Here is a 24,364-nt window from a genome sequence, read left to right on the forward strand (position 1 = left end):
TTAGTAGTTAGAATTATTATAAGTGGCTGTGTGTATGCGTGTGTGTGTGTGTGTGTATGTGTGCGATTACTCGCTATATAGTCTGTGGAAGTGAATGAACTTTTAGTTTAGTTTAAAATATTCTGTTTTGTGATTGGGGAACGAGGGAATTCTGGCGTATACACTAGGAATATTGTTTTTGTTTCTTCTAAATTGCATTCTTGTACACGTACTCTGTTAGGCTAACAGATTCATTATGCAGCCTTTCCTCTATCGCTTTGACATGCATAGGTGAATGATAATGGGTATATGTGCATGCTGTAGCAGTAGTACTTACTGATGGTGATGATGAAGTTGATGATGATGAACTCGATGATGATGAAGTTGATGATGATATTTATAACGATAATGATAACGAGGATGATAGCGATGAGTTGAGTGCAAAATTGCGCTCTTTAATGGGCCGGTTGTTCAGTAAAATCTCATTCGTCTCCTATTTTGCTCTTTTGAGTCAGAGAGTTGTATATGACATATATATATATATATTCGTTCATCCTAACGTTTGAGTTTAATCATGTTCAATAAAGGTAAGTTCGTGTATGTGAATTTACTATTTTTGCTACTACCAGCCAACAGGAATTATAGTAGAGATGTCGTTTCAATTGCAACAGTTGTAGTAGTAGTCGTAGTCGTAGTCGTAGTAGTAGTAGTTGTAGTAGCAGTAGTAGTACTGGTGGTAGTAGTGTTGATGATGACAGGAGATATATTGTCTCTCGCTCTTTCTATCTTCTTGTCTTTTAGGTATGAAACGAAAGTCATTGCACTTTGCAAAAATGAAATGGCACTGGAGAGGAGCTACGGTACTTTCATTGCTGCCTCTGTTTCTGCCACTGCCAATGTTGCAGCAACTGTTTATGCTGCTGTTTGCCTAGTTTAGGTCAATGACTTTTCGACTTATGTGGTTTTTTATTTCTATACATATATATATAACACACATTTTTCGGCTTTTAGTTTATCTTTATAGTTTTTATATATTCTTGATATAATTAAAATTTCCTCAAAAAATGTTAATGGGTTACATTTGAATTAATTAGCAGAAATGTAAACGGGATTCGATCAAATATGTGAATATACATAAACTATCCGCCCATCTACACATTTATATATAAACTTTAAAACGAGTGGTTTCCACCCGTAAGTGTTCATATAAAAGATAGATCACTAAAAAAACTTTGGCAAAAATTTACAATACACACCATATATTAATTAGAGAATTGCTAGAAAACGATGTGAAAATCCTTTGCAAAAAAGGTAAGGATAAAATCGAATCCGAATGCCAATGGTTAACAAACAATCTAACCACAATGCGTAATGTGTAAACATTTAATTTCCTAAGCGACGTACCTCATTTTTGGTATCCACATAGACCGATAGCATTGAAAACCAGAATTCAAAAATATAAAAGTATTCCGATCCAGTAAAGCTCGAAAGCTTTTATTTTTAGACGTTCGATTTTAAAATTGAAGACGCGTTTCTAGGTATACAGAAAAGAGTAAAAGAAATCACAGATTGACATTGTGTCACTCTGCGGCCTTCGAAACCAAAGAAATATTGCAAAGGTAGACGCTTAATACCACGACATATTTAAACCAACGTATTTAATGCTGATCGGATATATACATAGTTTCTAGAGCTTTCGATATATATTTTTGGCGGATTATTATGATTAGCGATAAAGGAAGAGAAGAACGGAAAGAATGAAAAACGAAGCTTGTCTTCCTAAATTATCAATAATAAAGGCATAAAGCGTCTGCTCTTCGTATGCTGTGTGGTCTAAAAGTAAAATTATTTAACTTAACCTTAGTTCACGGTTCAAATGGCCACCTAGAGATTCTCATATTCATTCTGGAAAGAACTGCTTACCTTTGCAGGTATTTCGTTAGCGTCTTCGTATTTAATCTTATTGCAACGTTTCTCAAAGGGGCATATATTTGAAGCAAAAATAGAAGAATTATTTTTAGAGAAGAATTAAGGATAATTAGAGAGAGAGAGAGAGAGAGAGAGAGAGAGAGAGAGAGAGAGAGATAAAGATAGAGATAGATAGATAGAGATAGATATAGAGAGAGAGGGAGAGAGAGAGTTGAATAACAACTAATTAGGTCATTTTGTCAAGGGTTGCATACACACGTATGTGTGTGCATCTATTTGTGTTATACTGTTATGCCTATAAGTTCGGGTTTTGCTAAGCGCGTGTGTTTGAGATGTTAAAGTGTAATTTATGCGATTTTTTATATAGTTATATATATATAAACTAATTTTCGTATTTAGGTATGTATATTAAGAGTGGGCTGGTTTTTCTTAACAACTAAGAAGCTTCATAATGCCTGTTTAGGTTCATTTTTCTATCTTGTTGCAATTATGATAAATTACAGCAACGGTAGCAGCAGTTATAGTACCAGTAGGAACAGCAACCTTAGTTACAGCAAAATGCTTCAGTTTTGTAGATTTAACATATGACGTCTATGCCTGTATGCAGTACCGACGCCTTTTGTGCACAGCTGCTGCTTTTGCTCTGTTAAACAAAATTTTAACATAAGTGAATGGCTGCCGCTACAAACAACAGAACAACACAAATACATAGAATGTATTATGGCATAGACGGTATAGAGTAAAGCTCACAAATAAACACACACTCTTACGAATTCAAACATATTAGTTTCAGTTCAGTTGTTTAGCTGGTTGGCTGATTGCAAATACAGTTCATTGCACTATGCCCTCGCCCCAGTTTCAGAGCAGCAACATTAGTTAAAATAGCAGTAGCCATACTACAAACATACCAACATATAAAAACTATACCACCAGCGCACAAATGTCTATAAATTTTTAACGTTTACTGGTTGTAATATTTTCAATGTATGCATAAGATTACTCTTAAGAAAATAAATAAATAAACAAAAATAAAAAAGAATGAAATAACGTCAAAATCGTATCAGTAATGCATGCTTATGAAAAAGGTGATTGTTCTTGATTTTAAGTGTTTGTGAATATATATATATATATATTTGTATATACATTTTACATACATATATTGGTCAATAAATCCACAGAAATATTATAAGAAGTTTAATCAACTTGTGAAATTGTTTATTTAGAGGTAAGTCCGTATAAAACAAAAACAAATAAAGACTAAACAAAGGTTTTTTCTTGCTTAAAAAGATGTAGTACAAACACAATTATAAATTAAAATGAAGACATCTTACAATAAATTAAAAACAAGTTTAAGAGTAAACATTTTCGAGCTTTTCAAGGAGCCAGAGGGCTAAATAAATAAATTATTTTTTAGTAGAGTTTTTAGAAGAATTCCAATGAAAATTTATTAATTCAAGTAATATTACAGCATGTGCATCTTTGTTATATATTGAGGAAAGGAACTATGGAAAAACAATTCGAAACGGTGTGAAGTAGTTTTAATGAATAAGGGTACACAAATGCTGTATTGGCATTATATGTTATATTGACAGTGGCGTCAAGTCTATTTTGCAATTGAATAAGCGATACTCTTCCGATATCTTTCTACTGTTACCTTACATAGTTACCCATCTTTTTGTAGGCATGTTAAGTATTCAATATATTAATTTGTACAAAAATATGTATTAGCCCGGTGAAACAAGCAATTGATTGGCATTTTCGCGAGCCTAATGTAAAAATTTTAAGGGAAAATTAATCTTTTTCCAAGTTTCATAAAGAGTTTTCGTACATTTTTGTTGTGAACGGCTTTAGTTTTTTCTATTGTTACTATTATAATAATTGTTATCGTTGTTGCAGTTTTCCTATTTAATAAATATTGTTATCATGTAGTAACAGTATTGTTGTTGTAGCTAGTGCTGTTGCAAATTTACCTCAACCCAATTTAAATACATTCAACTTCGTACTTGTCAATTATTTTCTATTAAACACCAACACACAATTAAATAAACAAGCACAAAAAAATGTGAAAAAGTTGACAGAATAAGCTTTCGATATGTACAAATTGACGTCATCGGCAAAGTAAAAAAAAAAAAACCAACAAAAATAAAACGGGGCCAAAGCTTTTTTCCCTTGCCTCGCATAAAATTACACAAAACCATCTAATGGATGTAATGTTACGAGAGAGAAACAAAACTATTCACTAAATGACGGGCAACAAAGTATATTTACCAGAGTAACACAAAATGTTACTATTAAGCCTAAATGTAGGCCATGAAATTTTCTGTTAAATATTGTTTTAAAACCAAATCAACAAAAAACGCACACACATATATTAATACAATAATTGAGTATGAGAGTAGCGCACATCTTCATTTCACCATATAATTCACTCTCTGCTTTTGTCGCTCTTTCTCTTCGGTATTCTTTAATCGTATTATTTGTTGATGCTTTTACAGAGCCTTAGTAGTGTGCGTGCGAGTAAATATAGCTAAGTGTGCATTTACGAGTGTTTCTTTTGTACTACTCACATGCTTGGATGCGTGTGCACACGTACACAAAATGGTATTATATGTATATAAGTATATATATACATTCACATACACATATATATATGCACATATAACATATATATTTTTTTATATATAGAACAATTAACAACCCTGCCTGGTCTTAACCTAAATAGAATGTAGTAAGGTTGTTGACCTAAATTGTAAAGTGCAACGAACTCTCATTTCGAAGCATATTTCATATTATTTTTCAATAATTCCATATTTAAAAGAAAGTGTATATACATCCGCAAGCACCAAAACAATGAAAAATGCCCTGCAAAACTGAAAGGAAAAAAACATATATTTATAAGTAGATGAAACTTATTATATATAAATATATATATGTGTGTATGTATCTATAAATGTATTTATGTAGTAATGTTATAGTTCTTCATTTTTCAAAATTGAAATTCTTAAAATTCAAACCTCACAAAATTTCAGCAAAATATGGAAAGGTACTACGTACTAAATACATTGACATGCATATATTCATACACATTTATATAAGAGGCTTATATAAATGCGTGTGGCTGTGTAAAGAGATTTCAAGTGCATTTAAGTTTATTCAACTTCGTGCACAAAAAAGGCACAATTAAGGAGAGATGTTTGCACACTCACAATTTCGTATACATGCGATATTCTTCAGAAAATCTGCGCAAAGAAAAGAAGTTTTATTACAAAATACATTTCTACATGTAGGTAAGCAATAGACCTTGAAACTACTGTAGCTACAAACCGTTTTCATCAGATCTGTTTAATAAAATTCTAAGCCCATAGCTATTCTTTAATTTGAAGTTGAACCGCACAGTATAAAATAAATTCAGGATTAGAGGATTAATGGATGCTATATTTATTCAAGAATAGAGAATATTCTCTATTTAGTTATAATTGGAATAAACAAAAGAAATCAATGCAAACTTTTCTTAATAATAAATGATAGGATGAAAGAGTAGCTAACACTACTCAAATAATAAAAGATAATTTCTTGATTGGCCTAAGCCCTTGAATGAGTTTATATATAACATCAGCATATCCTTGATTGAATTTCCTAAAATTGAAAATGGTTACGACCTGCTTATTATTACAATAAGAATATATAACATATGATGAACAGAATTGGTTTCTGAGTAATTTCTATACCCCGGCAGACGGCAATTTAAAATTTGAGGCCAGGATTTATTAAAAAGTTATACAAAAATTTTTTGCGAAATGCATTCTATCATCGAGCGGATTAGACGATTGAAAATCTGCCAACTAATTTAATATGAAATGATAAATATATGTTAAAATATATATTCATTCAGCTTGATTACTCTCTTGGCGTTACTTTAGTGATTTTATTCGTAATCGCATGTCCTTAATACAATCACTGTTAATTTTTTATTCTTTATACTAAGGATGTAATGAATGTAAACTTTACCTTTAATTCGCTTCTTTTTTTTTGTTTTTAGTGAACGCTAGTTAATGTGAATTTTTGAAATGGGGGTATATATTGATTCCATAATAATCGAAAAATTTCTTCTGAACTTATCGTCTGTGTTTAGCATGCAACCAAGAAGGATCTAAGTGATATGCAATAAAATAATATGCATACACAGCGTGTAAATACTGATGCAGTTCAAGTGCTTGTGTTGTGCACAATACAACCCTGCAGTCTGCATAAACATAAATCTCTCTTTACGTTTCTTTCTCTTTCTATTTGAAAGGTATTGAAATGCCTATAAATGCATACGTATGTGCATGTATATTGTTCTCTTTTTTTCCTTCTATAGGTGTAATGTATTCTTCAGCTTATCTCTTTTTTTTCTTTTTTTTTAGAAACGCTTTGACTTGTTTTTTTTCCAGAACGAATGCTATTAAAGAACCACTACGCTTTGACATTGAACGAGTTCATTCACACTGTGGGTCTGGTCAATTACCGCGTCGTCGTTATGTACATATATGCATTCGTACTTATATTTATATGTAATGATCTCGTTATTTTTTAGATTGTTGTTATTATTGTAATTGATGTTGTATGTGTACAAAAATGTAAGAGAAGTGGCAGTGTTACATTAAATTAAATAACAATCATAAAAAAAAGAAAAAAAAAAATAAAAACAAAAAAAAAAGCGGAGAAACTAAAGACAAAAATATTAAGTATGATAAATCATGGCGGGAGGATGCATTTAAATTCATAGTATTGAGCACTGTAAATAATATATAAGAGTAATTGTTCTCAAATATAATTAAGTTGGAAGAAGCGCAGCAAATCAGGAGGTGTTTTACACCAAAAATGGAGTTCAAATTTATCTGGTAATTGATGAACGTTATTGGAATCGAAATAATGGCAAATATGCGGAAGTTCAAGTTTGAAAAAACGATACTCAATGTATAATTTACAACAAGTAAAACAAGGTTATCTTGAACATCGAAAGATCCCGAGATGTAGGAATTAAATAAATAAATTTAGTGTTTGAAAAGGTTTCGAATATAGTATATCCCTATTCATTGATAATGGTGTAAGAAAATATATCAAACAAAATTCAACTTGACTTAAAATAAGTATACTTGTTACAAACCCCACTAACAGAAATATTCACCACCATTATCTATCGACTTTTGCCCTTCGTCAGGTAGCTTACGAATTCTCTCACAGTAGAGTTTTCAGAGTTCTGAGATGAAGTAGTGATCAACCCATTTACGCACAGATCTGCGGATCTGCTAGATATAACTACATCGATCCGTACCAGTGGTAATCAGAGGGAGACAAATTTGCGAAATTAATCGATCATTATAAAGCAACAATTTTTAAGTGAAAGATGCGTATGCAAAATGCAGGATATACAAAAAGTGGAACATGGCGAAGAGTAAGAAAAACAAAAATTACAAAAGCCTCTGATCGCTTCATCTATGTAAAATTCTTCGGCCGTCTACTGCTTTTATATCTCTCGTTGAAGCGAGAGAGAAAATTGAAATTCACATAATATAATCAAGGTTATCAAACCTTAAAATGTTTAAAATAATAAAATATATAAGACATTATGAATATACATACGTTCATGCGTATATGTGTGTGAACTGACTTCCTGAATTTTTTATCGCTTTACGTGTATATTTATGTACCGTCTCACTCTTCTTCTTCTTCTCATTTAATTTTTTTTTTTTTCATCAATCACGTACGCATTAAATTTCATACTTATACGCCAGGCTATTTAAAAAGATTTTTTCAAAAAATACATGTATTCATACCTGTGTTTGGATATGAATGGATGTGCGTACATAGTCAGTCTTTAGTAGATTGGTTAATGGGACTTGAGACTTTAAACAAAAAAAAAAAAAAAACAAATTGTAGCCGAACTTGTTTAGTACAGAGTGTTTCCAGGGTAGCAAGCATAAAACAAGAAAAAGAGAGACGGCGAACAGATGAATTAGAGTTGAAAACGAAAATTTATTTAACCTTGAACTTCAAAAATTATCTTTTTCTGTCTTGTAGGATTTCGGGGTGAACGCATATATGTGAAAATATTAAATTTCGAAAACGAAGAACAAAAAACGTTTTTTAAAAAAGTTTAAAGAGAAGTACTTAGAAAAAAATGTAGAAACCCTATGATGATCAGTATCCATGTAAGTATGTACAAATGAATGTATTGGTCATGTTGGTCACACTATTTATAATAAAAGACATATTTGGAAAATGTATAGAAAAATCGATCTTCAAAAGAGATGAAAGCTATAACAAGAAGGCAAAATCGGTTTTAAAGTGAATCAAGGATGTTATTGTGACAGGAAAAAGAACATATGTACGTAAAAGTAAACAGAAAGCAAAACGAATACTTGTATACATTCACATTTGTACATATGTGCATAGATACACGCACGCACAAGGGAATGGGGGCAAGCTACTTTTTCAAGGTTAAGTCATGTACGCATGTGATATGTATGTAGGATTTAAAAATATATACGATTCCGATATTTATAATTATATACACATGCATAGGTGTGTGTATATAAAGAAAAAGAAGGATACGAGCCTATTGATTAAGAATACTTATTTTTTAATTTTGATGACCCTGACAAGTAGAAAAACTCTGAAGGCGTTGTGTAAGAGGCAGGGAGAAAGGGAGGAATATGGCTAGACGAAGTTTTCTGCTCTTTTGTAATGTCACAAAAAATAAATTTAAACAAGTAAAACAGTTCTATTCAGCTGAGACCGAATCTCGTATACCAAATACCGGTCATTTTGTCATGCTGATCAGCCATTTGTATTTTTGGGATAAAAAATCTATACACTGTACAATGATGCTCTTTTCACTCTAACTTAAGAACTATGAATGAAAAAATGTGAAAAACGAAACTAACTATATGTCGATATTTTATAACAATAATTAGGCGTGTTGAATTTTTTCTAATTAAAAGTAATGTATCTTCATATATCGACTATGCAGAATAATTGTCAACATTCTGCTTTGCTTAACTTATGAAAGTAGTAAGTAGAAAACTTTAAAAATTTGAGAAAAATGAAAACGCGATAACTTATAACTTTGTGTGAGCGGGGCCCAGTTTTTCCATTTTGAAACATGAACGATAGCGTTTTACGTAGAATGAATTTGGAGAATTCCAGCCTTCTGTATCTCGTAATTTATGAGTAATCAGCAAAAATTCAGAAAGTTTTGCTAAGAGAAACTGAGATGCGTTCGGTTAGCGCACTGCTACGGGTGTATCCTTTCTAAAAATTTGGAGTTAATATATTAATTTTAATCGATCAAAAGAGTATCAACAATACAGACACCCAGCCGGATAGGCATGGTAGGGATCAACATTTGATCAACAGAATTTGAAGATATATGCGTATTATATATATAAATATATCTTGTAGGGTTTCTGAAGACTCCTTTTGGATGTTGCAAACATTATGAGGAAATGAATATATCCCTTGCTTCGTTGATAGGTATATATATAACCTTGCTTACCCACCATTTTAAATAATACTTAGTTAATAGCAATCATTTCAGTAGCCCAGTCAGGACTGTTTTCGACTGGTTTGGAAATGTCTACCCGCCATTATTGCTTGTATTTTTGCAATCACTTTTTTAGAAATATATACAATATACTCACCTTGCAGCCTTCACAAGAATGTACGCCATAATGAAAACCTGAGGCCTTGTCACCGCAAACACGGCACAAAACCGTAGTACCGTCAAATTCTGCAAATATATAAAAAGAAAAAGAGACGTCTTTTATAAAATTCCTTATATCTTTCTCATATAAGAACACAAAAGGGAAAATATATTAGAGAAACTGTAAATGAAACTATATTTACTTTTACTATCATTAATAAAATATAAAAGCCACAATAACAGCTACCAATTAACGATAATCTTTCTTTTTATTCATTGTTCCACCATTAGTTTTTTCTTTCTTCTTTTTGTCTTTTTAGATATATATATATACTTTCTCTTAACATACGAATGTGTTTACTAATACGGGGAAGAAAGTTGAGCAAAGAACGTTAAAGAAACGGAGAAACGGGGCTCTTCGAAATAGAGGATTACCTCAGAAAGATTACGTAACTTTCTCCGGGGGAGGTGAAGTAAATAACTGGTTATTTTTTCATATGCAACTAAATGAAAACGTTTTCATTTCTTTTTTGGTGTAATCTCTGTTCGTCCACAAGAAGAAAGTTGAAAACATAAGTATTGAAAAAAAAAAGAAAAGAGCAAAAAACGCATACAACATTAAAGTGTATTCTGAGCATGAGAACACTGTGGAGATAAGGAAAGCAAAGAAAGCCTTTCTCTTGGATTTTTGTACGAGCGTTTGCTGTATATGTATTTATGTATTATGTATGTATATATGTATGTAGATACATATAAGTCGACAGATGATCAAGAAAGCAAGCACAGCACACAACTGGTTTTTGTTCGTTTGTTCGTTTATTTCGATTTCGATTTGCTTTCATGGCATCGTTGAACTTGAAAATTTTCTTATTGTGTAATCATAGTGTCTCTGTGTGGAGTTGTGTGCGAACGCAAGATGTTACGTGCACTTGTCAATAAACATGTGATGTTCATATATATATATTTTTTTTACATACTAGATATATACGCAGTCGTTGAATGCGACCTTAGCGTGGGTGAAATGCATTTCAACCTAAAGTAAGTGAAAAGAAAAAACATATACATATAAAAAAATTTTAATTTGGGACTGTACCTATTTAGGAAAAGCGTTACATTGTTTATTCATGAAAAAAAATCACTTTCAATTTTTTGTTTAAAATTTTTGTATAAGCTTAACTTTACAAATTTATTACAACGAGACGTTAAAGTTAATATCACATTTTATTTTTAGGAACTCTTGAAAAGAATAATCATAGCATCGAAATTTTTTTATTTATATATGTTACGCGCAATGCGTTACTAATTTTCCAAAGCCAGTATAATGTTGAGAGCATCCGCCGTATTTATAGCGAATTCAAAGAAAAAGTCAAAGTCAATTGTTGAACGTTAAATATCAACTTGTTTATCTATTTTCTTTATCCTAGTTATGTTTCCAAATGCGTATTGAACTAACCTATGCAAAGGCGAAGCTTAGAAAAACTAGCGAATGTCCTTGAATATTGAAAAGCAATCTCAAGCAATTTCAATAACAGCTTACTGATTCCTATGTGGATGCTTATATGGCGAAGTGCATTGTCCTCATTGAATCTTTCACGCATCGGAACCTTGAAATCCGTAGGTTCTCACAATTGAGATTGTTTGTCATTTTAAATTTCGCTCCATTTTTTCTCAGAACAGCTTATATACAATTGGTTTTCCGACAATATTCGATAAGTGAAATTTCGACGGCTTTCAAATATGGGGCCATGCACATTCGTACAAAACATTGAAGTACTGAGAAATATCACAATTTTTTAAAGAAAGCTGCTCTAAAAGATAACACTCATTTTTGTCTGTCTGGATACGTAAGCCAACAGAACTTGAAACTCTGGGGTATCAAAATTTGAAGACAAATAGACGAAAAGACTTTCCAATGAATGTTTGGGGCGATTTTACGGCTGTCGTTATAATTGGGCCTTAATTTTTCGAAATACTTTACAGTGAATGGATGGCTTATTGAACGATCTTGACCAGTCTTCTTTGATCCGGAATCAATGCATGATTTATTGAACCTTTTTCATTTTGAAGTATACTTTAAAGTAATGGAAAATTTTTTACGTTTTGATATGAATAAGTTTACTAATACTAAGTCTTTATTTTGTTTGTTTTTCTTTTATCGCAGCAGTAAGATGCGTGTTATTTATGTGGCCTTGCCTGTATAATATATATTCAGCTTTCTTTCAGATACTGTTGGTTGCTGCTATAGAATTTATTCGGTTGAGGAGCAATCATTCCAGTACTTAACATGCTAGAATTCATAGTATGATGCTTTGTAATGCGTGTTTGTGGATCTTGCGAGTGACCCACCACAATTGTAATAATACCAAGAATTTTCGGCGGGCTGAAAAATGCCTGCATTAAGCCACAAGTTTTAGCCTTTAACAAATGTGATAATTACAAAGGTATTTAGTGCTTGTGACCGGATTTTAGTAAATGCACACAGATTGTCTAAGCATTTAAAATAATTTTGTTGGAAATTTCACTAAATATTGCATAGTTTGAGGTAGACGTTAACCTTTCAAATTGTGCGGCTGTATGTTTTATTTCTTACACTCATTTACTATTTTTACATTTAATATTGACATATACAAGTATATAACATCGGTACATTTGTTCATACATTCATGTTTTTATTATTATTGGCTGCCATTCTGCTACGTAAATCAAGTTCATTGACATTTTCCACTACGGGCTTGAAAAAGATCAATGCACTTCTTGCATTCACACATACATACGAATTTATAAATATATATGCACATATATATCCTCTGTATATAAGTAAGTGAATACATGCATGCGTATATACGACATAGATTGTATGCATACATATGCAAATTGTGCATAAATATTGGCCAAGTAATAAAATGATGATCGTCGTGATTACAAAGTGTACGGCCGTGCAAAAGAAAGATAATGTATATGTATGCGTTTACCTAGATAACATTAATGCCACGAATATAATGAAAACAACAAAAAACCACAATATATATGCTATGCTTCGGTTTGTGCTTGAATTCATGACTGCATTACTACTAGAGTATAGTATCGTTTGGTGTTTAGCCAATTGGCGCTTAACCACTCAACCAAACAACAGAAGCACAGTAAAACTGCAACATCAACGTAATGTTTAAAGTTTAGTCATATATATATACGTATATAATATAATATGTGAAATTTTTTTAATATATTTATTTTTTCTCTTATTTTTATTTATTTTTTTTTAACTTTTTTCAAAAACATATAACAAGTTATTAATATATTATCAAGTTTTTAGTGTAAAGCAATGCCTGAGGTGATGTGGATGTGTTCAGTATTCATTGTCAATGTGAACAAAATAACACAACACGTCATTGTGTGTAAAGTTTCTGCAGTTCATTTTTGTTGTTGTTTTATAATTTTTGTACGTTCATTGCACTCTGGCTGAGTGTGTGAAATATTGCAATAGTTGTTTGTGCAGAGCGGATAATGATGCATGAGACGAGAGATCAAAAAGAAAAGTGACAACAACACTACCGCTAAGTCGTAGGGTATTTGAATGAGTGATTATTTGGATGAAATACAAAAAGTTTTCTTTCTCTGTTAAGAGGGGTTAATGGTTTCCCATGTGCGCAGTGAGACACACATACACGCGCGCCTCTATATATATGTATATATGTATGTATATACATATCAACATATATATATGTATTTATTCACGAATACGTATACATATAAAACAATTGAAAATTATACTTTTTTGGTTAATCGAAATGAAAAGTGAAATTTTATTTACAAAACAAAAAAAGTTAAAAAAAATCGTAGAAGAAAACTTTGAAAGTGAAACTTTTTCTTTGGCCAAAAAAAAAGACATTCATTAATCGATAAAAACAATACATTCCAAACATTGTTTGTTTAAAAAAAGTCCATTAATACGACATTGAAGATAAAATATTAAAAAAAAATAATGTTGCATAATTTTATATTTGAAAGAGATTTTTTGAAAACGGCATAAACGTTTTATGCTTTACGGTCGGAAAAGTTTGTTTACCTTTTCAAACTTTTGAAAATAATTTATTGCTGAAATGTTTGAATTCATTCAATAACCTTAATAAAGGCTTTTGACCCATAATACGAGGTATACGTAAATAACAAAATTTCAATAATATACAAAAAAAATTTTTGCTTATTTTTTTTATTTTCAAAGAATACTTAATGAGCCAGAAACCTGTTAAAAAAAAAGTAAAAACAAGAGAATTAAAAACATTTCCGCGTTTTCTAAAGAGAAACCACTTTTGAGAAAAATTCAATGTCAAAACCACGTAATAAACTATAAATTCTGACAAAGAATTACGAAATATATCTTATATTCAGAGATAAATGGTAGCATAGATTTTTCCGTTTAAATGCGTTTTGATCAAAAGCTCTCTTAATATGTCAATTAAATTTTCAAGGTTTACAATTTGTTTTGAAAAGCAAAGCTACTCAGAACAGCCGAAGAAAAGCTACATGCATATATTTGATTTTACGTGAATTTTGCAAACCTTACATCTGTTGATCTCAACAAACAGAAGATGAAGAATATTACCGTTGCTATAGAACCGCATTATAAATACCTTTTATTCCTGTCTCTAAGAGTTTAAAAAAGTACATTCCTTTTGGGCTAATGTTTGCAATGCCTAGAGAAAAGCGTCACAGTCACTGTAAAGTATAGGCCCGATCAGTCCAGTCGCGACAGTGATATCTCCAAAAGCCAATGACGGAGGAATGAAACGAAAGATGAGCACCGCTTCGCACCCCGCCCTGATCAAGAATATATATATGAATGCCTGATGTATACAGTTGAAATAACTGTAATTTTTCGGTGGAGTCTGCATAACATTCTATAAAAAACAAGAATTATATTCGCCTACGATCGAAACTTCTATACCCAGTACTTAGAAATTAAATAAAAAACTCAAAATAAAAAATGAAATTTTGGGATTTTATAATATAGATGAATCTATTTTTGTGCGGTGCTTTTTCGTGCAATTGATTTTATGGGACTTATTTTATTTGTGCTATTTGTTTCGTGCAGTTTTTTTTAAGCGGTACATTTGAATATTTTTTTTCCGTTTTTTCTCCTTCTTACTCCACAAAAACTGAATTGATTTGTATTGTATGAACTTAGCCGATTTTTTTCGTTTTTCTAGAAATACTCTAGTATCATCTGTAGAATATATGTTCAACTTGTTATCGTTAGATCTGTGGTAGTTTGTAAGTAAATTTTCTTGGTTTTGAAAATAGAGATGTTCTGAGTTTATTTTATACTATAGGCGTGGTCTTTAACTATTTAGATGGACAGAAGGACGTACTGATTTCGATTCTGAATTTGCTGCTGGTCCAGAATATTCTATTTTATAGAGTCTCTCAAGTTTCTTCCTGGCCTCGCAAACGTTTAGACAAAGTGAACATACACTTGTCCTTCGGTTGCTAGTACAACAAGAGCATGCTTCACCTTTGAACTTTGTGAAAAACGTGAGCCTAATATTGAATAAAGTGATAGATTCAGAGAGGTGGCCTTCAAGTAACGAGTTTATAAGTTCTATCTTAGAGCTTTAGAAATAGAGCTATTTGGACTTCTTTAAATTTTTATCAACTTTACATTAAACTTATTTTGACTTCATAGCCGATATAATTACGACCAACTAGGGGATATCAACCACGTGAATTTTTAGCTTTTGTGAAAAACTTTTGTAAATAGCTACAACTTACAATTTATAAGAGGTATTGATCTAAAACTTTAAGGAGGTATTACCCAAAACTATTTGAAAGATCAGCTGACTGATTGTTCGAAACTGACAAAAAAATATGGAGATTTTATATGCTACACTATCCGAAGGTGCGGGATATTCGTGCAATAAACATTATTCTGGTCGAAAATATTAGAATGTTGGCCTGCTATTTAGAAAATGATTAAAGGTTCTTATACGCAAGCTAACATTGAAAATGGCTCAATTCACTTAAAGGACACAATCAGTGTGCTACATAAACGCAGAAAAGCTTTGTGTCTAAATTCAACCCAATGCTGCAGAGTGTCGAAACTTCATATTTTTACATAATTTTTTTTTGAATGTCTTTTCTTCGAATATTGTCGATGGGTATAGACGATTCGGTTCCATTTTCTTTCTTTATTACCTTTAGGTAAATTTAGTGACAGGCTCATAAATAAACTATGTAGGGAAAACCATACAGTTGAATCATCAGCAGCCATACGTCTCAGAAACGAAGGGAGAAATGTAAAGAAAAGAGATAGAAGCTTTCCTCTACTTGGAAACACATTTGTTTGATGTCGAACAGGCTTTGAATGGGAAATGGACAATAGCAGGAAGGGATGAAAGTAAGCACTGAAAATGCCGCATGTTTTGCATTTGAAAAATATATAGTGCAAGTCCATTATAACCGATAAATAAAGACAAACAAAAAAAAAGAAAAAGAAAAAATACACAATATATAAAAATATGTGGAATTTTGTTTTTAAATTACAAAGCTTTACGAAAGGTTTACAGCGAGTAGACGTCGAAGTATAGACGAAATTTACGCTTGGATTAGATGAACTTATCGAACTAGGTCTACAAAGTTTTATGAAATTCAATTCAAGTTTAAATTACACGTCATAATTATTTTTCGAATGTTCAAGAATATTGAAATTGAAACTGAAAGGTACGTTATTACTCAACGCGAGACAAAAATTACAAAGAAACAAAATAAAATTGAAGTTAAAGCAAAAGAATGAATTGCAGTTCAATAAACTTAAAAAAGTATGTGGAGAAGAAGTTTGTTCCAAATAAATCCTTAAATTATTTGGTCGTGTAATGTAAAATAGGTTGACCTTTATAAAACTGTGACAGGCTAATTGAACTCTTTGAGGTTGTAGCATGTAATCATCGATGGGTATATATTGTTGTTGTTCTTATTATAATTTTTAAAATGGAAAATAAATTGTTCTTTCTTTTATTCTTAACATAATGAAAATAAATTTCAAGTTCATTATCGTCTTATCAAAAAGTTCAAAAGTTGCTTTATTCAAATTGACTGTAGGTGAACTAAGAGATAAGTATTAAACATTAAATACCTATGGACGATTATACATTATCTAGTGAATGAAACCAGAAAGTAAAAACAAATCGAAAAGCGAACAAAATTAATATTAAAAAATGTCTTATCTAATGAATGCTAAGAAGAGAGGAAAGTTAAACAGCAAACCTTTCAACTTTTTGTCTCTTGCAGCCACATATCAAGCAATTAAATATTTTAGTAATAAATCCAACTTTACATACGTACGGATAATATATAGGTCAGATCGTGCCTCAACACTTATTAACCCAATGAATTTAGCAGAATTGAATTGTTTCTGTATAAATTTTAGTGAAGATCATTTTCTTACTAAGAGGTGATATTTCGATGATGTTTTTCATTTTTACTTAATGAATTTTCTATTATATTAGAGCGATTACCTACAATTCATTATAAGAGACGTCAGCGAAACGGGAGAAAAGGTTACTCGCGAATTGTACCACAAATATACTCAAAAGAATGAATTTTGGCTAAAGGTAAGTCAAAACAACACACAGCATACATCTAATGGAGAACACATTCATAGTTTAATGATAGCTTAATCGTTCAAATGAAAACATGAGAAAATAAATAGATATCTTCGGAATATGGGAATTATGCGTTTCAGCTCTGCGTCCATCATACCATTGATATGCACCAAATTAATAATTTGAAAATATTTCCTTATTATTTATACGTGATGCATTTTCCATATAATGGATCTTCCGGGAAGTTATGCATAGTTCATTTTAAGATGATTAAAATGTCTTTTTTAAGACGCTTAATGATTGGTTAAGATGTTAAATTCGTGAATACTCTGCGATTTTTTGAGATTTTTGGGGGAATATAAGGGAAGCCTTATATTCTTGAAATGAAATTGTTATGGCTATGGAAATAAAATATTGTCATAAACCAATATTGGCTTCGCATAAAGCGGATATATGAATATGTAATTCTGTTATACTGGAAGAATCAGTCAGTCGGCTTATTTCGATCACAGAAACGAGATTTGATTAATTTTCTCGCCAAATTTCAGATCGGTATTAGTTATAAATTGTGAATCATTTATTTACGAAACTAGGAATAGTTTTTCGAAAGGTGGATGTACCTATGAGGCTACACCCTATACATGAATTTTCTACATAAGTTCTTTGCACTTTGCTCTCAGATGCATATATCTGGGTATCGTCAATGGTATGATAAAAAATTCTTCTTAAACATTTGAATGATAGGTTTAAGGGTAGATATTACGTTAATTTACCTAAGAAAGTGTTTTTTTTTCATGTTAATAGAAAATCAATTTAAAATTTGTTTGAATCGGATTGAAATGTTTTTAACATTCATTCTCCACTATAGTATCACTTCGTTTAGACCGTAAATTCGGACAGGGTTGTCATAGTTTTGTAAGTTACTGTGTGAGCTTATATAATAGTACTCAGGCTTTTTTCGAACATAATGCATATATGATGTAATTTACTTTTCTATATTAACTGTTGCGTATGCGACTAAATTTCAAAACCAATTGTGACTTATAGTCTTATAGTACTTCCGACATCCGATTTAAATTATTCTCACTTTCTAAGAAACTTTTTTGACTCTTAGGAGCGATAGAATAGTAAAATTATATAATTGTTATAGGGACTCCGTAAAAAAGTTAAATGAAAACTTGTCGTACTTTTTTGCAGAAAGTCCAGCTTTGACGTACTCTTAATAAACAAAATAGAAGAGAAAAAAGAAGAAAAGAATTTCTAATAGCCTTTAGCTTAAAGCATGAATTCATAAATTAAGAAATGATAAAATGCTAAACCAAATCTTCTCATTGTATCTCTATTAATCTTTGAACTTGGAAAAACTGTTATTGTATTTATCTTAGAACTTTTGAAGAAAAATGTTCGTCTTTCAAGCATTCGAGAAGAGAATTGAGTGTGAGTCCCTTACCGATGTTTAATTCAGGTTCTCCTTTTATGGAACTCGCTACCGTTGTATCCATAACTGGATATGATTTAATATAATCTGGTGTCTGTGGTCTTGAATCGGCAGCCATTATATGCACAGCATGAGAATGATGTGATATTGTTGTTTGGCTTGAGTGATGATGTTGCAGTTGTTGTTGTTGCTGCTGCTGCTGTTGTTGTTGTTGTTGATGATGATGATGATGGTGATGATGATGATGGTGTGAATGTTGTGTCGTTGTATAAATTGTGTGAGACGTCTGATTTGGATTGTGAGTGTAATTGCTATTGTAACTACTATCAGCGAAATGACCTAAATTCCTAGGGCCATCTGTAGTAGTAACAACATTGCTATTATTATTATTATTATTATTACTATTGTTGGTCTCGCTGTTGTTGTTGCGTTTTAAATGTAAATTAGTATGTGTGGTACTGCAATGTGTGTTTGTTGGGTAGGACAAAAGATTAATATTATTTAAAGGGATTGGTCCTGCTGGCGGGGGAGGTGGTGGAGGGGGCGGTGGTTGAATACCTTGTGATAATAGTAAAGAATTGTTATTTACGTTAGGCATAAAGATAATGGAAGAGGTATTGCTGTTAATATGCTTTGGGACAGTGGAGGAGGGGGAGCAAGCTGAAGCATCTGTGGCCACAGTATCCAATTCTGTACCAGGAGCTATGGCTTCGGAAGTGTTTGTAATGGAGGTAGCACAAGGTCTCATATAAGTTATTAAACGATTAGACGGTGTTAGACATTCTCGTTTATAGGCAACATTTGGATAATTTACAACACAGCCTTCTGCGCGTTCACTATCGCTAATAGGTATATGTGATGGATTTGTTAAAAGTTTAGACGATTGGTAATAAGTGGAACTGCTTGATTTGGGTGGTAGTTTTAAGGCATTTTCCAAATGTGAGTGACCAACAATCAGCTGAGTCAATGGCGCCGTCGTACTAGAGGCTGGTGTGCCCTCTATTTCAGGTTTTATAGTTTGATTGATTTCTACTTGTTGCGACATATGACATATTACGGATATTTTAGCACTTTTACTAGCTGTTTCACCAATCACTACGCTACTGCTCGTTGGGTGGCTGTCCGAACTGTCGGCAGACATGAGTAGTTTCATTTTACTTTTAGTTACTTTTACTGTTGCTTTTCTAACTATAAAAAATTTGTTTACTTTGCGCGCGATTGCACAATAGAGAGAAAATTTTTAAAGAAAGAAAAAAAATAGAAAACAAAAACAAAATATGTTAAATTTTTTTTCTTTAAAATATTTTTTTTTTTTAACATTCACTAAAAATTTCACTTCTTCTATTGGGAGTTTTATGCTTTTTTCTTTTATATGAAAAAAAGATTCTTCTTTTATTTAAATCATACGTAAATCGTTTTAAGTGTTGTTCTGTATATTTTGCTTTTTCTTATTGAAATATTGTTTCATTCTCTTTTTTCTTTTTGTTTATGATAGCAATTCAAGCGTTAATTCCGTGAAAACGATCTGCACATTGCGAAGCGCCGCTTGTTAATGAAAGGAAAATCAACATTTGCGTTGGATCTTGTTCGTTTTCACAATGAAACACTTACACATGCGTACACATCAAAAGACAACTGAAGCGAACCTCTTGCTATGATATTGAACGACCCTGGCCCTGAGAGCCTATACAGGCTGAATTGCTCTCCTTATTTTCTATTACTCGCTCTCTCTCTTTCGTTTTTTTATCAGTTACTTTGGTCTCACGTGCTCTTGAAAATGTGTTATTAGTAAACATTATAAAAGTAAGCATCCAAGCATATATAGTTGTTTTTATTGCTATCGTTGCTGCGTCTTCTTGTATGTTTGTGTGCGTGCTTATATATATATATATATACACACACACACAAATATATATATATATATATATATATATATATATTATATATATATATAAGACAAATATATAAAAATAAATATAAGAATATGTGTGTGTGTCAATCCGTGTGTGGTTATTGATTTTATTAAATTACTGAAGTTACTGGAGTAAACAAATTGTGATGTATTATCGCTTTGAGCGATGCGTGTATGTATGCGAGTGTTTGAGCTGCTTAGTCACTGTCAATGTTATGAGTTCATTTAGTAATGCTTGCTAGCAATGCGATTATAATTTATTCTCTTTCTCTATATATGCGTCTCTTTAATTGCACTCTTGGGAACATTGAATCATCTCTGTCGATACTGATGCGAGGAAGAATTGGGGAAATTTATTTTAAAAATTTTGTTAACACGTGTAGGCAGACGTACCTCTTACGATCATTTCGTTCATGGTCTCTCTCTCTCTCTCTCTATCTATCTATCTGTCTATCTATCTATCTATCTATCTATCTATCTCTCTCTCTCTCCCTTCCTCTCTGTTTGTAACACTCTTCGAAACTACTCCCTCACTTTCTCTATGTTGTCCTAGGTTATAATCATCATTCAATATGTAACGTAATAATTTTTATTACTGTTTTCTTTCGTTGTAATTCTAGCCCTTCAGCATATTGTAATATATTCGGCTTACTTTGCTCGCCTTCGATCATGTTTTTTCTCTTTACCTTTTCTTCTTTATACATACACAAAGACAATTTATGCACAAACGTATCTTCCCAATAACATTAACCTTAAAAGATTTTGACCGTAAACGTATGTATGTATGATACGCCGTAGTTTTGGGTTAATAAACTTTTGGTTCATGCATGGTAAACTTTTACCTACAGTTAGGCTGCCTTTCGTCATTTTTATTATTATTGTTTTTTATTTTTTTCTTTTTTTTTTACCATCTTTACAGCGAAAAGCCGCCTTTGTCCAGACACCATGTGCTAAGTATTTTAGATTTTGCAATCGCTAATTAATGGATACCATATACCAAAATGCCTTTTTTCTTGTGGCTTTGTGTATTATTTTTTAGATCCCCCGTTGCTAAATCGCTATTTGCAATTTTGGTTTACAGAGTTAACGCAATGGCGTGAAAATAGTTGTTCCCGAAAGCCGTTCTTTGATTCACTACTTTTTCTTGTATGCCCTTATGTAATGGTTCCAAACTCTATCATCAGTTGTCTCTTGCTGTTCGTGTACACCTTTCTTCCTCCGTGCCAAGAAATACTAATTACTAGTTAGTCAGCCCTTGGGTAGTTTGAAGGTACAATATTTCCACAGACAGCAAATCACTAATTTAGCTTATGACATTTATGTAAACCTTTTGGATAGCTTTCCTCGGTTGCTCTCCACTTAGCTGATTACGAATTTGGTCGTGGAGTGTATTGATGACTCCGTGTTTTTATTTCGCATAAGCAACGTCGAACAGCGCTCTGAGTCCTCAACATTTTGTGAAGTGCGCAAACGCGACATTCTCTTCGAATTGAGCTTTCTCAATGACAAAATAGCAAATAAACTGCCTTCTGATATCTTTAAGATATCAGTTATCTCACGCAACTTTATTTATTGGTCTTTCAAAACGTTTTTATAGTTTCTAGAATAAGTTCCGAATTCGGCCGACCGGAGTGTTCAATATCATCGTTGCCCATTCCACTATGCGTAATATTAGCAAGCCATCCAGAAAAGATTTGTTTTCGACAGACGAGTCTTCATAACATCGTTCAAGCCAACGCTGATTGTGAACGTATTTTTCCTCATTAAAAAACCAAAAGACACGAAATTCGGACAAATTCGCAATTGTGAGTTGTAAAGGCCAGAATGTTCTGAAGTTTTGACACGTGTCGCTTAAAGCTTGCTGCCATTCATACATATGGGTCTGTCAACGGTGGTGACATATGTGTGAGACAATGGACATGTGCAAATACTTTCTTTTCTAGTCTTTCTCCCCTCAGAATGAATAACAAATACTTGTTTGTGCAATTAAATGAAGAAGTACATTCGGAGTCTAATTTATAAAATGCAATGTAATAACCCAATAAAATGAAGAACTTATCAAGAACATGGATTAAAATAAAAAACAAATGCTAAAGCATCTCATAATTTGAAAACAAATAAAACTTATTTTCCTTATATCCATCACTAGGGAGTATATCAATTGTTGTGTTTCCGTTTGTGATAATTCTGAAGCAAACTATCAGAGATAAACCTCAAAGAATGTACATTTCCGCTGACTTATCTTAATTCTTATCATATGATGGAAAGTATATATATGTTCAATATAACCACAAAACTAATCGATACTAATAAACGAAAAAGTGAATAATAAACAATATTAATCATCTTAGAGTTAACGAGGATTGTTCTTTCATACTTCAGTTACTGGTTAAAGTTACAATGAAAATATATGCGCTCAAAAAATAAAAAGTTTTTCCTTTCATTTGCCAGCTCCTGTCGTTACCTGAAGTTATAGGTCCGTAATGAAAAAGGTTTAATGGAAAATACAAAGGATGTTGTTTGTAAGATCTGCGATGAACCTTTTCATCCGATAGCAGTAAAGAAAGCAGGAGATATTAGGCTTTTACTCATACACAAATTTATTCATAATTATTTATCATCCGCATGATTAGCTGAGGAGGTAAAGGGTCGCGGCTAACAAGTCAATCATCGAGGGTTCAAATCTCAATTGCGGTATAGTTTTCAAAATATATACACAGTAAATAAATAAATAATTTATCGTATTAAAGATTGGAATATTTGTGCATATCGCGCACGATGCAACAATTACGTCAATCTACTGCATCTCAATTAATTATAAGGATACTTTGCAGGGGTCGACTTAACAAAATAACAAATATCTTCTTATTTGCGATAGCAAGTTACACCTTGCTTATGTTAATAGGACGAGACACGTTGTCATGTTTTTAAAACGTTTGTTGTTTATAGCACCGGTGTATTTAAAAGATTACCAAACTTTTTTTGTCAAATGCATACAGACGTAGTTTTTTCTCTTAAGAGACTTAGAAACCATTTAATTTAATAGAAATGGTTAGATTCGTGTAGTTCAACAACTCTTATGAGTCTATCATTACAATGAAGTAAATGTACAATATACCACTAACCTTATTTACGACTTATGACGAGTACAGTCTTCAAAACGTGTTTGCCTTCTGCTTTGTATTTAGCCAAATGAATGGATGCAGTATATATTTATGAATTAAAAAATTTCACCGATACAATATATAGCATACCTAAATATAAGAAATTATATGTGTGCATGTTTGTGTATGTCTGCGACTTAGGCGGCATTTGCTTTGAAAATCGTTTCAGCGACTTTGTGAAATGTTTTCGTTTAAAAAAAATTAACGTTTTTGCTTTGCCTTTAAAAAACTTAAAAGTGAAAACACATTTTGTAGGTTCTGGTGCTTTGACCTTTAATTTTAACATATTGAAAGCAGTGACTAGCTAGCCAGAGAAAAAAAATATATTCTCCGGTCTCTCATGGCGTTCAGATTAAACACCAAAGCCTCATAAGGAAGAAAAGATGTGATGTCTTCTGACTTTAAATGATTAATTTTATTTTAGTTTTTTATTTTCGTATATACAAACATATATTTAGATATGAACTCAAACTTAATTCATCGATTTGAAGACATAATAATTTCCAATGATACCACAGTGGAACCCTGATTTTGTGTAAACTCATAGATTGCACACTTATTAATATTAAGGTGATATCACTAAAACTACATTATATGCTTTTAAGTGAAATCGTTCTCACCGTATCATCCATATCGCTTAGCTCTTTTCGTTGCTCT

General features: G+C 31.8%; 1 protein-coding gene across 1 annotated transcript in view; it reads right to left on the minus strand.

Annotated features, from left to right (window-relative positions):
• Positions 1-24,364, minus strand: part of LOC119645243 (ecdysone-inducible protein E75) — a 129,791-nt gene that overhangs the window by 60,857 nt on the left and 44,570 nt on the right. The window contains exon 2 of the mRNA XM_038045337.1: positions 9,594-9,682. Coding sequence (XP_037901265.1) covers positions 9,594-9,682 — 89 coding nt within the window. The remainder of the gene's footprint in view (positions 1-9,593; positions 9,683-24,364) is intronic.

Source organism: Glossina fuscipes, unplaced genomic scaffold (assembly GCF_014805625.2).
Source record: "Glossina fuscipes isolate IAEA_lab_2018 unplaced genomic scaffold, Yale_Gfus_2 1, whole genome shotgun sequence".
Classification (NCBI taxonomy): Eukaryota; Metazoa; Arthropoda; class Insecta; order Diptera; family Glossinidae; genus Glossina; species Glossina fuscipes.